At 47.4% G+C, this 15,867-nt stretch overlaps 7 protein-coding genes across 7 annotated transcripts; 4 read left to right on the top strand and 3 right to left on the bottom strand.

The window, feature by feature from the left end:
* Nucleotides 1-283: 283 nt before the first annotated feature.
* N7508_006718 (M protein repeat protein) lies at nucleotides 284-3,012 on the top strand (the record flags this gene model as incomplete). Its single annotated transcript, XM_058464784.1, has 3 exons — nucleotides 284-479; nucleotides 535-2,018; nucleotides 2,071-3,012. 3 exons carry the CDS (start codon nucleotides 284-286, stop codon nucleotides 3,010-3,012), a joined length of 2,622 nt encoding a protein of 873 aa, XP_058318637.1.
* An 829-nt stretch (nucleotides 3,013-3,841) lies between these two features.
* On the top strand, nucleotides 3,842-5,662 carry N7508_006717 (MFS transporter; the record flags this gene model as incomplete). The annotated part of the gene is made up of 2 exons (XM_058464783.1): nucleotides 3,842-4,676; nucleotides 4,734-5,662. The coding sequence occupies 2 exons, from the start codon at nucleotides 3,842-3,844 to the stop codon at nucleotides 5,660-5,662; spliced, it is 1,764 nt and encodes a 587-aa protein (XP_058318636.1).
* A 314-nt stretch (nucleotides 5,663-5,976) lies between these two features.
* N7508_006716 (TauD/TfdA dioxygenase family protein) lies at nucleotides 5,977-7,057 on the bottom strand (the record flags this gene model as incomplete). Its single annotated transcript, XM_058464782.1, has 3 exons — nucleotides 5,977-6,582; nucleotides 6,636-6,845; nucleotides 6,893-7,057. The coding sequence occupies 3 exons, from the start codon at nucleotides 7,055-7,057 to the stop codon at nucleotides 5,977-5,979; spliced, it is 981 nt and encodes a 326-aa protein (XP_058318635.1).
* A 491-nt stretch (nucleotides 7,058-7,548) lies between these two features.
* N7508_006715 (zinc-dependent alcohol dehydrogenase) lies at nucleotides 7,549-8,751 on the bottom strand (the record flags this gene model as incomplete). The annotated part of the gene is made up of 3 exons (XM_058464781.1): nucleotides 7,549-8,478; nucleotides 8,536-8,584; nucleotides 8,639-8,751. The coding sequence occupies 3 exons, from the start codon at nucleotides 8,749-8,751 to the stop codon at nucleotides 7,549-7,551; spliced, it is 1,092 nt and encodes a 363-aa protein (XP_058318634.1).
* A 472-nt stretch (nucleotides 8,752-9,223) lies between these two features.
* On the top strand, nucleotides 9,224-11,451 carry N7508_006714 (Zn(II)2Cys6 transcription factor; the record flags this gene model as incomplete). Its single annotated transcript, XM_058464780.1, has 5 exons — nucleotides 9,224-9,297; nucleotides 9,349-9,825; nucleotides 9,875-10,341; nucleotides 10,390-10,996; nucleotides 11,046-11,451. The coding sequence occupies 5 exons, from the start codon at nucleotides 9,224-9,226 to the stop codon at nucleotides 11,449-11,451; spliced, it is 2,031 nt and encodes a 676-aa protein (XP_058318633.1).
* A 396-nt stretch (nucleotides 11,452-11,847) lies between these two features.
* Nucleotides 11,848-12,581, top strand: N7508_006713 (GNAT family N-acetyltransferase; the record flags this gene model as incomplete). The annotated part of the gene is made up of 3 exons (XM_058464779.1): nucleotides 11,848-11,985; nucleotides 12,042-12,490; nucleotides 12,560-12,581. The coding sequence occupies 3 exons, from the start codon at nucleotides 11,848-11,850 to the stop codon at nucleotides 12,579-12,581; spliced, it is 609 nt and encodes a 202-aa protein (XP_058318632.1).
* A 222-nt stretch (nucleotides 12,582-12,803) lies between these two features.
* Nucleotides 12,804-15,020, bottom strand: N7508_006712 (uncharacterized protein; the record flags this gene model as incomplete). Its single annotated transcript, XM_058464778.1, has 4 exons — nucleotides 12,804-13,196; nucleotides 13,250-13,998; nucleotides 14,058-14,788; nucleotides 14,839-15,020. The coding sequence occupies 4 exons, from the start codon at nucleotides 15,018-15,020 to the stop codon at nucleotides 12,804-12,806; spliced, it is 2,055 nt and encodes a 684-aa protein (XP_058318631.1).
* Between the last annotated feature and the right edge of the window lie 847 nt (nucleotides 15,021-15,867).

The following is a 15,867-nucleotide window of genomic DNA, read 5'->3' as shown; positions in this document are numbered from 1 at the left end:
GCCTAATCTGCGCCCAGACTGCTGCCTACTTTAATTTGGGGTCCGTCCCGCCAGTCTCTCGTTTCACCCTCTAACATCGTTGGCATTGCCGACTACGCATTGAACAATCTCGCCACTTGCATTGTTGACCACCAAACGCACCCCAAGACATTCCCCACGGTGATCGTGATCGCGAAGAGCCCGCGTCCGAGCGCAGCCCCCACCGAACGCATGCGAAAGAGAAACGAGGCCTTTGCCGCATACCAATAACCTTTTCGCATTGCCAACACTATATCCTGTTACAATGTCACAAAATTCACAACAAGCGAATAAAAAATGGGGAGTGGGATCCTTTTTCCAGCAAGCAGTGGCGGGTGTTGAGTCTCGGTTGGACCACATCTTGATGGAAGAGGAGGCGTCGCAGAACGGTTCAACAGCCAAGTCTTCTGATGCCCAAAGTGCAGAAGCACCTGAAATTACTAAAAAGACCCCTGCTGCTCGTACGCATTTATTGTTATGAACTAAAGCTAGGTGAAGTGGCTAACATATTTGTAGCTGTATCCCGCAGTGCATCGACTGCGCGCAGAAATGACCGACTTCAGGAGCGGCTCGCCCGCGCCATGGTGAAATCAAATGCTTCAAACCTCGCTTCGCAGTCTCCCCAAAGCCAAATTTCATCACCGCCTGCCAGTCCGGTACCCGGAAACGGGGCCCGGTCTAGTATGGACATCGATTCTAATATTGCATCGAACGCGAGCGTGGGGGATGACTCTAATATTTCCCGGCCCAATGAACAGAGTACTCTTAGTGGACTGGATTCCCTGAGAATGAGCTTCGACTCTGGGGTTTCATCGCACGTTTCTGCGGATGTTAGCGTAACGGACTCCGCGCCCAGAGACTCTGTAGATGTGGCCCAGTCGGCAATGGACTCAGAAAGACCAAGTCAGGATTTATCGGAATCTCAACGCAATGAGACACTCAGTGTTGTTAATTTGGGTGACAGCCCACGCGTTAGCGTTGAAGTGCCTTCAGAGACACCAGATGAAGCCCGGAACCCGGATGTTGCTCGCCTGCAGGCTGATCACAAAGCGGCCGAGTCCCAATGGCAAGAAGAAATGCACGGCTATATTGAACGCATCGACGCATTGCAGTCAAAGCTTAAGTATTTGGCCAAAGATGCTGCAGAATCCGCTAAGAATGCTGCAGCAAGCGCTACTCCAGGCAGCACACAGAAACAGCTGTTGGAGAAGGATGAGAAAATTGCATTGCTCCTTGAAGAAGGCCAAAAGCTTTCCAAGTCGGAAATGGACCACCGAACTGTGATCAAGAAACTCCGTCAGCAACTTAACGACAACAACAAGTCTCAATCAGAAATGAAGAAAAAGACGGAGAAACTTGAGCGTGATTTGGTCAATTCTGAAGCCCGAGCTAAGCGTGCAGAGGCTGCAGAGAAAAGGGCAACTGAGTCTTTGTCGTCTCAGTCGAAATCAATTAAAGACCTGGAAGCCGTTACGAATGAGCGCAACGCGCTTGCGCAGACTGTCCAAGAGATCAAGTCACAACTAAACCGAGCCAACTCGCGTGCTGAAGCTGTCGAGACCAAAGCAAACTCTGACGCCCTGGAGCAAGAGAAGCACCGAGTGACCGAAATAGAAGAGGAGCTATCTAATTTGAAGATAGAGCGTGACATTAGCGAAGAAAAATCCAAGAAAGAGATTACTGAGCTCAAGGTAAAGATGGAACAAGAAAAGGAGAGAGCTCGGATGCTCGAAGCAGAGTTGAAGGGCGAGCAATCCGTTTTGGAGAGCAAGATGGAAAGCCTTCGTTCCCGCGCAGAAGAAGCTTCATCGGGAGCAACAGGGGAAACTCAAGCCAAACTTCTGCGCCAGATTGAGACTCTGCAGACTCAATATGCGGTCGCTAGTGAAAACTGGCACACCCTTGAAGGCTCTCTGCTTTCCCGATTGGCAAACGCGGAGAAGGAACGTGATGACACAGCTCGACGTGAGAGCGACCTGCGGAAGAAGATTCGGGAAATGGTAACATTTTACCCACCTTCATCTGGACACGCCATATTAACACTCATTTTAGAATCAGAAGCTCAAGAAGTTTGAAGAGGATCTGGATAACGCCAAGGAGGTGGAGCACGATTTGGAGAGCAAGCTCGATGAGCGCATACAAGAGCTTCAGAAAATGCAGCAGAAGCTCGAGAAATCAGCAGATGAGCTCACGTCAGCGCAAAAAGATTTGGCCGAACAAAAGAAGACATCCGAAGCTACCTTGGCGCAGAAGCTTGAGGACGAGCGGGCTAAATGGAGGGACCAAATTAATTCGCCCTCCCATCCGCGCGGAATATCTCCAGTCCCTTCCACACGGCGGTCAAGCACTCTTGACGCCATGAACACGGTTCTTCCCGATCTCCGTCCCCCTAGTCGGCGTTCGTCCAATTTCCCCTTTGCATCACCGGAAATCGGCACACCACCCCGTCAGAACTCTTACCCTGCCTCTATAACCCAGGCAACGCTCTCACCGCCGCACATCAACACAAATTCATCAATCTTAGAAGCTCCTTCTATCAACTTCGAGCCGGACGAGTATTTCGGAGAGTCTGGTACTCCTGCCACTCCGTCAGCGTATGGGGGAACACAGGTACCGGCGCGTGGAATCAACGACATCATATCCGAATCAACGACCGGTGCTGGTCCCTCCGTCCAGCTTGTTGAGCGCATGAGTGCAACCGTGCGCAGGCTTGAGAGTGAGCGTGCTGGCTCCAAAGATGAGCTGGCGCGCGTCACCACTCAGCGCGACGAGGCACGCCAGCAAGTCGTGGATCTCATGCGTGAGCTTGAAGAGAAACAACTTTCCTCTTCCCGCATGGAAGAGCTCGAAGCTCAACTTGAAGATCTCGATCAGCGGTATCAAACCACCCTAGAAATGCTAGGCGAAAAGAGCGAGCAGGTCGAGGAGCTAAACGCTGATATCGCTGATCTCAAGAAGATCTACCGCGAGCTGGTCGACAGTACCATGAAATGAGTGCGGGCTAATGCAATGCATGTCTGCTTATGAGATACCGGGGGCATGCCTGGCGTTGACCTGTTAGATTAAAGCGATTGCGTGTGTAAATAGAATATATCCTGTCGTGTACATCGACCTGCAGTCGTTTCGGGCCTGATCACATGCTTTCTTATTTGTTGACCGCTACCAAGCTCGTGTCTAGCCCTTGGCCGACCTCACCACATGTTGCACAGATCTTCGTCAGATCTATGAGTCAGATACTCGTGGACCCTGAATTTACCAATAGGATACCGGAGATATCACCAATAGCCAAAATCGGGGATAAGGCCCTAATCACCGGACTTGGCACTTGCGCAATTCATGGACCTGAGATCTCAACCGTGGGAGGCCCGACTTGGATCTGTCAGCAGCTTAATCTGACGCGCCCACCCGAAGATGAAAAATCTCACCTCATCGTTGAGGCCCGTAATTACGGAGCCTCCCGATGGCCTTTTTACGTCAAATTTCTTCTTCTTCGGGCTCGGGGTCGGGCCAACTCAAATAACTTTTGGGAGCTGGCGCATATGCGCGACGGTCATTGGACCGAAATGGCCATACCTTGATTTCTAATGTGATAGATAATCAAATTTTGTAATCATAAGGCCGTGAGTAGGTGAAATATTGATTTCTAATTTCGGATTTAATAGCGAGTCATTGAGTCACTGAAGACCGGTGATAGCTGCAGTATGCAACTGGAAGTATTTAGTCGGTCTACTGTATCACCAAGAAGGAGGTTGTTGTTCTAGTCCAAACTTTCTCATTCACCTAGCACTACAGCTATAGCGCCGAACGCTATTTATCCTATACAATGGAGGCTGTCATTCGGGAGGCCCCTTTTGGGCAGCTTGTTCGTTACTTGACAAAGAACAAATACTTCCAATATCCCGAAGAGAAGGCCGACTTTAAGCTCCCCGACACATGGCTTCAATTGTTGAATGAATCCAATCCTTCGAACAACGCGTTTGACGAGAAAAGGACAGAAGCAGAAGCAGAAGCCGAAGGCCGTCATTTCAGCCAAGGTAGCAGTGAACCTCTTAGCCGCACCTCTTCCACCACCATTCCATTCACAGAAGCCCGCCTCGAAGCCGATGAACAACATGAAATCGAAAAGATCAAGTCAATCCCCATTGCACCCAAAAAGACAAAGGACGGTGCCATCCTTGTAGACTGGTACTATACCGATGATGCAGAAAACCCTCATAATTGGTCGAACAAGAAACGGGCTCTTATCACCACCCTAATTTGTCTATACACTTTCGTTGTATACACCACTTCAGCCATCTATACATCCTCAACAGAGGGTATCATGAGGGAGTTCGGCGTTAATACTGTGCTTGCTACTTTGGGCTTGTCATTGTATGTTCTCGGATATGGCGTTGGCCCATTGGTTTTCTCGCCGCTCAGTGAGATCCCTGTCATTGGACGCAACCCAGTCTACATCGTCACGATGTTCCTCTTCGTCATCATCTCTATCCCAACCGCCTTTGTTGGTAACTTCCCCGGCTTGATGGTGCTCCGGTTTCTGCAAGGATTCTTCGGTTCGCCTTGTCTTGCATCTGGAGGTGCTTCCATTGGAGATTTGTATAGTCTGATGTCGCTGCCCTATGCCATGATGGCTTGGGTCTCTGCCGCATACTGTGGACGTAAGTTTCTATTTTCATTCTATCATAGGTAAAAATGACACTAACAACTACGTATAGCGGCCCTCGGTCCCCTCCTATCCGGCTTTGCAGTCCCAGTCAAAGGCTGGCGCTGGTCCCTCTTCATATCAATCTGGGCCTCAGCCCCAGTCTTCATCCTAATGTTCATGTTCCTTCCCGAAACAAGCAGCGCAACAATTCTCCTTCGTCGCGCTAAGCGTCTCCGCACAATCCACAACAACGAGCGCTTCATGTCCCAATCCGAAATCGATCAACGCAACATGCGCGTCTCAGACGTCGCCATCGATGCCCTGATCAAGCCCCTGGAAATCACAATCAAGGACCCAGCCGTACTCTTCGTCCAGATCTACACAGCCATCATCTACGGTATCTACTACTCCTTCTTCGAGGTCTTTCCGCTCGTCTACCCAGTCGACTACGGCATGAACCTGGGCCAGATCGGTCTGGTATTCCTGTGTATCTTGGTCTCATGTATCATCGGCATTGCTTTGTATGTCGCATACATCTACTACTGGATGAATCCTCGCATCATGCGCTTGGGCTTCCCTGCACAGGAGGAACGTCTCATTCCTGCGCTGCCTGCTTCCTTCGGCCCAACTATTGGCCTGTTCCTCTTTGCTTGGACAGCTCGTGCGTCTATTCATTGGATTGTGCCTACCATTGGTATTACTATCTATGGTGCTACTGTATTCATTGTCATGCAGTGTATCTTCGTCTACATCCCGCTGAGTTACCCCCAGTATGCTGCGAGTTTGTTTGCTGCGAATGATTTCTTCCGCAGTGCGCTTGCTTGTGGTAGTGTCTTGTTTGCTCACCCGCTCTTTGGAAACTTGGGTGTTGCGAAGGGTACCAGTCTACTTGGTGGATTGAGTGTTATTGGTATTATTGGAATTTGGTTACTCTACTTCTATGGTGGCAGACTTCGTTCCTTGAGCAAGTTTGCTCTCTCTCAGGAGGATGCTGAGTGATTAGAACGATGCTTGCATATATTATACATAATTTTGAGACCAGCTGTTGAACATGGATGTCGATTACACTGGATAAAGGAGGTTAGGTGGCAGCGATTTATTGGAACAGGACGAAGAAAGTCTACGAATGACGGGAAATAATAATTGATAATGCAAATGTTATATAATTTAAGTTATGCACCTGTTCAACTTGTAGGGCCCACAGTCCTGGACTAGAATCAAGCGAGGATTCAAACTGATTCACAACTAGCCAAAGCAGACAATATACATGATCGCATCGGCGGAACAAAATAACAAGAAATAGCCCGAACCATTCAAGGAAGCCCCTGCCTAACATCAGAATGCTCATTCAATCCCCAAGCCTGAGAACTGGAATCATGTACCGTAGTCCGCCTCATATCCCGCCTATAGGTTTTCAAAAACATACCTCCAACAGCGCGGTGCATAGTACAGGTATTATCCCATATAACCAAATCCCCAGGCTTCTGCCACTTGATCTCAACCACATTACTCTCGCGAGTAGCATGCTTGAACAACCTATCAAACAATTCCTGGGACTTCTCCGGCTCAAGTCCTTCAATATGGTGCACATGAGCTGCTATATACAGATTCATGCGATCCGATGCTTCATGACGTTGGACCAGTTTGTGTCGACCCATTGGGTGATCAAGCGGGTTGATGTGAGCGAAGGCTTCGGGTGCAGCCACTTTGCGAGAGTGGTGCATTGAATGACAGGCAATGTAGTCACTAGCTAAGAGAGTCTCTTTGAGATCGGCTGGGAGGCCTTCGAATGCTGTTCGTGTATCTGCGAATTCGGTATGGCCTCCCATTCCGGGTGGGGGGAGCTCATGGGCTAGTAACAGAGAAAATCCGGCTCGGCGGGGGTTGAAGCTTGAGTCCACGTGAAAAAGATTGTTTCCCTGTGTCAAAATTAGTATTCCGAGTTGAATCCTCGTTAGCAAAGTGTTCATACTCTGTTTGCTTGGCCACGCGCGCTCTGGGGGTCGAGAATAGTTCCATCAAGCTCGACGTTGCTAACGTCAAAGAGTTCAGGATATTTGAGACGATTCTTTCGACCTGCTGTGATGTATGGTCTCACGTCGTCTAATTCTCCAAAGTACTTGGAGAATGAAATATGGCTCTCATCGGTAAGCTTTGTACCGCGGAAGACGACGACTCCCCACTGGGTTGTTTATGCGTCAGTACAATCCATTATGATATGAGATGTACAAAAGAAGCGGTAGATACTTTTGTCACAGCTTGCCGGATCTCGCTCCATACCTCACTGGCCAATGAGACTGAGATATCCACTCCGCTAATCTCCGCACCGAAAGTTGGATGCAAAGGCCTGACTGAGATGTGGCGGAAAGTTGGTGTTTCTGAACTGACGGTCATCTTGAGTCATCGGTGTCGACTGTGAGAACAAGGGTTCATTGAATAAACTATAGAAATGAATGAAACAATTCAGCTCTCAAATATATAAGGGTATGATCTAGCTAAATGATGCAACACCTGTGAGCTTTGACCCCCGTCTATACCCGGCCATGACATATTGAGTTAGACTATCTTCTTTACTTCAATGACCCTTGAGGTCGCCGTCTATAACCAGAGACCCTCTATCAAACGAAGGGGAGATGCGGATTATTAAGAGAGCCTGAAAAGGAAGAAGAAGTCGTTTCACTCCAGGGCTTTGTGAGCGAATATAGCACATTATTCTCATGGATGTGAGTATGTACGGCCACACCTGATACCATCGAGTACATGTGACTTGATAGCTGAGACAGAACTTGCATAAATTGCTAGATTAATATCATAAAGAACTTCAAAGATGTAAACTGCATACTAAATTTATCACTCTGACTTAAATTCAGAATACAAGTATAAAATCAAGCCCAAGATTGCATATCCAGCACAACCCGACCCTTCAGATACCCAGCCTTCATATCGTGGAATGTCTTGTTTAAGTTGCTTACTTTTTCGATAGAGAAGGGTGTTGCGACGACTCTTTGTGCCATAGCCAGTGTCTCAATTGCATCTCTGCGGTTGCCAACCGTGCTACCAGCAACGTTAAGCTGCTTGGCAACCATCAAGTGAGGACAAACGCCTTCAATTGGTTTCCCTTCTCCGGGAACACCAACACAGACCAAAGTCCCATTGAACTTGAGATAATCCATTGCCTGTGCATATGCAGCGTTACTGGCGCTGCAGACGACTACAGCCGTTGCACCATCACCACCAGTTATAGCACGAATCTTTTCAGCAATGCCTTTCTCTCCTTCATCGGCAGAATCCTTTGTGATATCAATGAATAACTCTGCACCACAGTTCCTCACAAAGTCTTCCTTCGAAGACACATCCAGTCCAATCATTCTGAATCCCATTCCCCGGCTACCAAGCTGGATCCCCAAATGACCAAGTCCACCGCCAGCACCAGCAATGACAACCCAATCTCCGGGTTGCGCTTTGCTCTTCTTCAGCGCAGAGTAAACTGTAACTCCACCACATAACAGAGGTGCAGCAACCTCACTGGCCATACCGTCAGGAATAGGAGTAGCATAGTGAGCTGGCGCCAGAACATATTCTTGGAATGTGCCTGGGCAAGTGAAACCCGATACCTTTGCCTTAGGGCAGACTCCGTCGGCGCCTAACAGACAAGGGGCGCAATTACCGCAGACTGATGCAATCCATTTGATGCCGACGCGGTCACCGACTTTGATATCTGAACTCTCACATGATGGACCCAATTGGGTCACGACGCCGACACCTTCATGGCCGCCAATTTGTCCGGATTTCAAGGGTTCGGCTAGGAATTTCCACTATTTTTGCCAACGGAAGTTAACATGGAAGAATACCGCAGAGTAAGAGATGCTTACAGTGCTGGTCATGAGACTCAGGTCAGAATGACATATACCGGAATGCGTACTGTAATTCATTAATATCGGTGACCGAAGCAAAGTTGCCATAGACCTCACGTACATCTTCACCAGAATCTCGCCTGGTCCTGGACTAGGAGTTTCCACCTCAACAACACAGGTAGAGATCTCGCCAGGTTTATCGTATACAATCGCTTTATGTGTCGGCATCTTCATAAGTTGTGAAGAAAACGGATTTGGGGCGAATGTAGCTTCGAAGGAACAGCTTAACAGAGTCAAGCTTGACAGATGATGTCTTGCACGTATACTAAAAGTGACAAGCAAATGGCTAGAGGGCACATCACTTTATATCTGTTCTAACATGATCTCAAATGTATCAATACCATCTATAGCTGAATTGGTTTCTGATCACCATGAGTTTCCGTCTATTGCCTGCAAATATAACTATACTCATCTCTGATTTTGCGCATGATAGCCATGAATATCAGTCAATTCATTCGTTCATTATACTCGAGGCAAGACAATTTTAGCTATTCGGCGCTTGACATCTTGTGGTTGTGATATCCCCCGCACGTCTTTTCCGTCTATTGCCGTCTTAATCAAATGGGGAGATTGCGGTACTTGCCGAAAGCCGGAGTAATGGACGCGACCATCTTTTGTTGAGTTCTTTCTTCTCATAAAAATCTAAATGACTCGCAGTAAAAACATCCGTCTATATCGAGCTTGTCAGCGCTGTCGCACTCGAAAGCTCAAATGCGACCCGTACGTGCGCTAAGGCAACATGTTGTTAATCGCTTTGCTAACAACCCGCAGTATTTCTTCCCCAGATGGAACTAGATCGCAATGCTTTGAATGTATCCGCTCCAATGAACCGTGTATACCGGCTGGGTCAAAACGAGGGGGAAACTTCTCGCAATTCCGACGCCCAAAACGCGTTGAAAGCCTCACGCCAACGCCAAGCCCTGTCAATCCCAATTGCCAAAATGCAAGCGAGAGCATGGAGGAGAACGCGAAAAGGGTGGAAGATCCCATTTATGCTGAGTTGACTAATCCGGGGGAGGCATTGCAAATACTAGCTCGGCTTGCGGCGCACGATCAGTCAATGTCGACTCGCTCCAGTGATCAAATACCGGCAGCCTCAGCAGGTGAGGTCCAAGCCCGGAATGATAATTACGATATCAATTTGCCAGGACCTGTGACACGGCCTTTGCTTCGGCCTACATTATCGGAAACCGAGACATTGGTTATTGGGGTGTTGGGAACAGACACAACACAGCACTTACTGATTGAGTATGAGTCTCTCTATAAAGTCAGAGAGAAATGCATCCTGACAAAATAGTTATGCTACAAATTATCACCCCTTCTGCCCTCTTACGCCCAGAAGGCTCCTCGTGACTCCAGATGTGCACAAGACAGCCATTGATGAACCATTTTTACTTACGGTGATCTTGACAATCGCATCAAAAGACGACACAGCATATCGGGAAATACACCAGCATTGCTGGCAGCACATAAAGCGATATCTTCTTGATATCCTGTTGGCTACACCTTCCACCTTGAATGTGGCAACAGTAGAAGGCCTTCTACTATTGGCAGAGTGGATCCCATACTCAGATGTTGGAATCTCATCTAACCCCCGGTTGCTATCCGGAAATCTAAGTGCAGTGGAGGATAACATGGCTTGGTCACTCATTGGCCAGGCAGTGCGACATGCATATCTTCTTCGACTAGATAAAGCTTCTTTTCGCGAAAAGGTTGATGGGGAGCCATACGAGCTCGAGAATAGGAAACGATTGGCTTGGATATGTTCGTTTACATATCGCAACTATACCAATGGATACTGACAGTTTCTAGTTGTTTACATCGCAGATCGTCAGATCTCAGTGCGAATGGGTCAATCATTTTGGTCTCGCGGGCCCTCGCTCTCAACGCGCTTCACGGCAAAAGATTTTCCAAGCTTACAACTAAGCGTCGATTCGGAACATAATTATGCACTGGTGCTCCAGGCGACTATTGAGCTTACACAGCTCTTACATAATGCACATGATATCCTCTATTCGTCGAAAGAACGAAGACTGCAAATGGTTCGACTGGGAGATTACAATCGCTACCTTGATGATTTCCGCCGGTCATTTTCTGGGTGGCAGAGCCGCTGGGATGGCCTTGAAGCATCGCCAAAACTCAAGTGTACTTTGACAATATTCAAGGAGTATGTAAGTTTGTACGTCCTTGCGTTTTCCTTCCAGTCAATTTTATCCAGGGCTGTCCACGACAATCGGGTTGCTGGAACATCGGCTTCATGGCATAAGAGAGCCCCATCCCTATTCCCAGAAGGCATCATGGCATCCCCAGATGGCGTCTATGTCTTTGAAGCCGTTCGGTCGGCGCGGAACATTCTTACTATAGCATGTGGAACGGATCCCGTGGCCCACATTCGCTATATGCCGTTCCGATTTTACGTGTGAGTACCGATAATAACCAACTATGTGATCGCCACTAAATGAGAGCAGGTATGCCATTTACTCAGCAGTGTTTCTATATAAAGCGGGTGTTTTTGGTGCATTCACACATAGAGAACATGGAGAAGTATCAGATCTCGTGCATCAATTCATCAGTATTCTTGATGAAGCCAGCACTGGCGACAGCCACATAGGGGGTCGCTACGCAAAGCTTCTCAAGCGAATTTGCTTTGTTGAACAAAATAGGAGGGCAATCACTGGGAACAATCCTCCGTATATCAGTACCAGAAACGACAAGCCTTCAAATCTTGATTCACTCGGGTCTTGGGATTCCTACATACCCCCAGATATGAGTTGTACAGATGCGATACTGATGCCCTCGCCGGACTTCAATTTGTTCTGTCCAGACTTTTCAACACTAGAATCTGAGCTGTTCGATCCAATGGCTGGTGGTTGACTTTCCATAGATGAAATTGCAAATGTCTTAGTGCCAATGCTACCAGACCTTTATACCACCCCACCCCTCATAAAGCAAACGCCTTGCCTTGAAAGAGCCAATTCTCCACTTCAAAAGACAAGCAACGGTGGAGAACACGAGAATATTCCAAATGCAAGCTTATCAATTTGACGCCCTTATGTGGCAGATCCACAAGGGTTGGGGATGCCCCCACGCCGAATACTCCGAATACTCCGGTGTGATCAACTCCCATATAGAGACGCATTGACTCACGGGAACAGTTATAAGCATCTTCTTCCGTCCTTCCTTCGTCAACACAACCACCTTCTAGTCTTGATTCCGAGTCAATTGTCTCTAACCACCTATCACTAAGTGTCACACACCTCACATCCAACAATGACCCAAACCAACATCCACATCCCAAGCCTTGGAAACAGAAACACATTCACCCGGACATTGAGCATAGATGATCTGAAGAGCTGCGTAATCGTTGAAAGTGCATTTACCGAGCAGGAGCGCTGTTCCGAAGAAAAGGTATGCCACCAATTAACTACCCAAACCATAAGGAGCACCTAATTGAACATGATTAGTTCCGCTACCGCCTGAGCTCATGCCCAGATCTCTGCCTGGGTCTATTCCTCGACAACGACAACGAAAAGCCACCCACACTAATCGGCCATGTCATCGCAGTCCGCTCACCATATACGAGGGTGACAGACGGCTCGATGTCCATGCCAGAGAATTGGGAATCATTGCCGAATGATGAACCAGTCTTTGTGGACGGTGAGCTAATTGGTAATCACAAGTATGGGGATTCAATTGCTATTCATTCTGTTGCTATTTCGCCTGATTATCAGGGGAAGAGGGTTGGGAGGGCGCTTGTTAGTGCTTACACTCGGCATCTTGAGAAGGGGTCTTTTGGAGCTAGTAGAGCTGTCCTCATTGCTCATGATTACTTGGTACACTTTTATGAGAGTGTTGGGTTTAAGAACTTGGGGTTGAGCAAGTCTAGCTTTGCTGGGGGGTTTGGTATGATATGGTAGGTCTTTATTCTTCTTGGTCTCGTTGTTTGGATGCGTTTGGGTTCTGGTGCTAATATGCTTGCTAGTCATATGAGCTTTGAGCTCTAGCTCTTCTATGGTTGTTTTTTTTTTTGAAGAATGCTACCCGAAAAATAGATGGTATTGGGTATCAGAATAAACTTGATTGCGACATTTTTGCTTCCTTCGTCAGAATGCTCCCTTTGTGCTCCCCTTGTAATAAAAGAAATATAAATTATCGAGCATGATCAGGAGTAGTTCACGGAATTGGCTATTAACTGAGTGCTGGGATTTAAGGGCTCGAAGGGTCGACTAAATCGACGGCAAAGTTGGGTCTAAAGCCAACAAAGAAGGATGATCTGCAAGATTCTCCCAGAAATCAGTCTCAAAGTCACAGAGATCCTGACTGAAAAATGCAGCCCAGTCGCCATTTTCTTCCAATTGCGAAACAGGCTGAGTGGAGCTCTGAATTCCTTCTCGCTGCATCGAGTCAAGGAAGCGCTCTATGGTTTGTGTTGCCTTGGATATCAAGGCATAATTTGGATCACTCGGTCGAACAATGCTGCCGACCTGAACCTGTGCAACAAAGATTCCCAGATTGAGTAAGGTCTTAGACCATGTTGAGCGAATCTCATTAATGGTAGAAGTTTGTTTGAGCATAGAAAGCAGTATTATGCCTGCTGCTGGGAGTCCGAAGTGGGCAATCTGCTTTAGTTTAGAAGAATGGTCTAATAAAATCGAGTAGGGGGCACACATACCTTCCAGATAAGCCCCGTTCCGGAGTTGACGAGCTGATCTCGCAAAAGGATTACCTCCACCACGAGAGCCAGCATTTGGTCTGAGACGTCGAGGATAGCAGGATCTGGCCTCGCCAGGGTATCATGAAATAGTAATCTCAGTAAGAATAGAGTGTGTAGGTAGTCCAGTCGTAGGCCAGCAAGAAAGTCACGCTCGAATGCATATCGAGAGCACTCTTTCAAACTGGACTTGAGTCGGAAATTAGAAGGAAGATTTTCCCACTCTGACTCTGCCTTCTTCTGAATAAGACTGTATTTCTCGGTCAATGGAGGGAAAATTAGGGGACGGAGCATTAGATACCTTGTTTTTGACTTGAAATCTTCACGTTGCTTATCTCGAAGTAATTCCATGATATCTTCTTTCAAAGAGGCACATATAGTGGCCCATCGTATCCCTGCTCTATAGCTAACCGGAGTACCTAATTCCGAGGCGGAAATTTCACCCTGAATGTGCCGAGGGTTTCCAATTCGTTCTGAGCCCTTCGGGGCTGAGGGTAACTGGAAATGACAGAAGCGTTTGCTCATTCGAGGAGGCCGACCAAGGAACAATGCGATATTCTTGTCTGCTGAATACATTGTAGCCCAAGCTGTCTTTCGAAGCTCTGCTAGAAAGCTTGGAATGGGTGGCTTGGTCCTTTCAACATCCTCGTGGTAACCAATGGCAAACATGGAAGATATGACATCTCCAAGTCGACTCCATGAATGGTAACCTGATTGTTTGAGTATAAGATTAGTTGCGCAGCAATCACATATAATAGCCAGCACATACTTTGATCGCCATCAACATGGGTGTGCATAATGAAGTTTTCATACTGTAGAACGATCTGTAGATCATTCAAGCAATCCAGCGAGAGGGCAATGTCTAACGCCAGGTCACTAAGTCTTGTGGCGAGTTTTCTCAGCGCGAACTGATCATTTTCAGTTTTGAATAATGGCGGAAAGAAAGATATGTCAATCGTAGCCCGGCTAACAGCAGTAAGGAAAATGCCAAGGCTTTCCCATCTGAACTTCTGGTCAAGGAACTGAACGGAGAATTCCGAGATATCAGACATGCCGTAAAAGTGCAATGGTTTGCGGGAGTTTTCAGTCAGACGTTGTGCATACGCCAAGTGCCAGTTATCTTCCTGGGAGAAAGTCGTGAATAACCGGGTCATGTTTTCTGTACACTTCTCGGTGAAGGGCTCTGCAAGCGCTAGATTTGTTCCAGTTGCCAGCCAGAACATGACAAATTCCTTCATCGCAGCCAAAGGAAACGTATTGAGAAGCTGTCTGAGTACGTCCGCGCCTTGAATCAGTAGTAAGTTCTCACCAGCTGATTGCGATTGCATCAACATTGCCACGTCTGGCCCAGAGGCACGGTATGTCTCAGAGGCATGATATTCCTGTGGAAAGATTTGATTGAAAATGGCAACATGGCTGGAAGATCCCATAAATCCGGGATTGGGATATGGATTGGCTCTGGGGGTGTAGGATGATGAGGGTTGGGCCGGCGATAGCCGACTGTAGGGTAGGATAAGCACATGCGATCAAGATGCACAGGGGTAGCATACCTAGGATATTGCTGGGCCGATGAAGGTGACTCTTCGACTCTTTTCCTTTTGAACGGCGTGGTTCGATAGATGCAGATACCCGCCCTGTCATTGCTCTCGCAACGGGAACATGCTGGTCTCTTGTGGTCACAGGCAACCTTTGCCTTCCTGCAGGCTTCACATGCAGCTAATCTTGAAGCCATGGCCGAGCTCAGGTTGTGTATAAGTGAGGTGGTGAACTGCGGAGAGTCCGGAGCGGAGAATTGGCTCCGGAGTGATCGGGATCTTCGGCGTGATACCCCAACGTTCCCTGGAACTTCAACATGCATCATTGTGGAAACCGAGAACTACTGCTGTAGATAGTATGAAGTTATTGGCTGAAAAGACGGGATAATGTTACATTCCGTGACCATCAAGTTGATCCCCCAAGAATAGACGATCCAGGTCTCTTCTCGAAAATGTCCTCCAACTTGGGTTTATATACTTCTGCTTGATATTCCAAAAACCCAAGCCTATTTGTTTGGGTTTCTTTTGGACTAGTTTCAATGCTAAACGGTCAAGAAATTTGTTGTTGTTGATCTATCTGCTTTTCTCCGGCTTTGATATATCATATATATCGTAAGGATTGCATTACTGGTAAGTTACAACAGTTCATCTTTATCAATAAGACAAAATTGAGCATAATATGCACTCTAAGTGTCTCTGGAACGGCTTCGTATAATTGTTATAATCTCTTGAGGGCAAACCTATGTATATGGGAACAGCGTGCAAGACAAGAAGTATAGGGGATATGAGTTGTAACATGTACTCGTTAGCTGGAGCCAATCTTGCAAATTATCTATTCCAAGCCATCGAATTTTAATCGATTTATAGGACAAGATAACACTAATAATTCGAGGAGCGTGTGGATGTTTAAAGAGCCCCGCCTCAGCGGTGAAAGTACTGCCAACCACCAGATTTCTGAAGCTCATCCCCCACCAGCGTGAACTGCTCGCATAATTGAATGCGAGACGATCAATAAACAATCTACCAACGATTGCAGTACACTCC

The sequence above is a fragment of the Penicillium antarcticum genome (assembly GCF_028974205.1).
Source record: "Penicillium antarcticum strain IBT 31339 chromosome Unknown utg000006l_segment0_segment0, whole genome shotgun sequence".
Lineage (NCBI taxonomy): Eukaryota > Fungi > Ascomycota > Eurotiomycetes > Eurotiales > Aspergillaceae > Penicillium > Penicillium antarcticum.
Note: the sequence above shows the minus strand (reverse complement) of the source record. Positions and strands in the feature narration are given on the sequence as shown.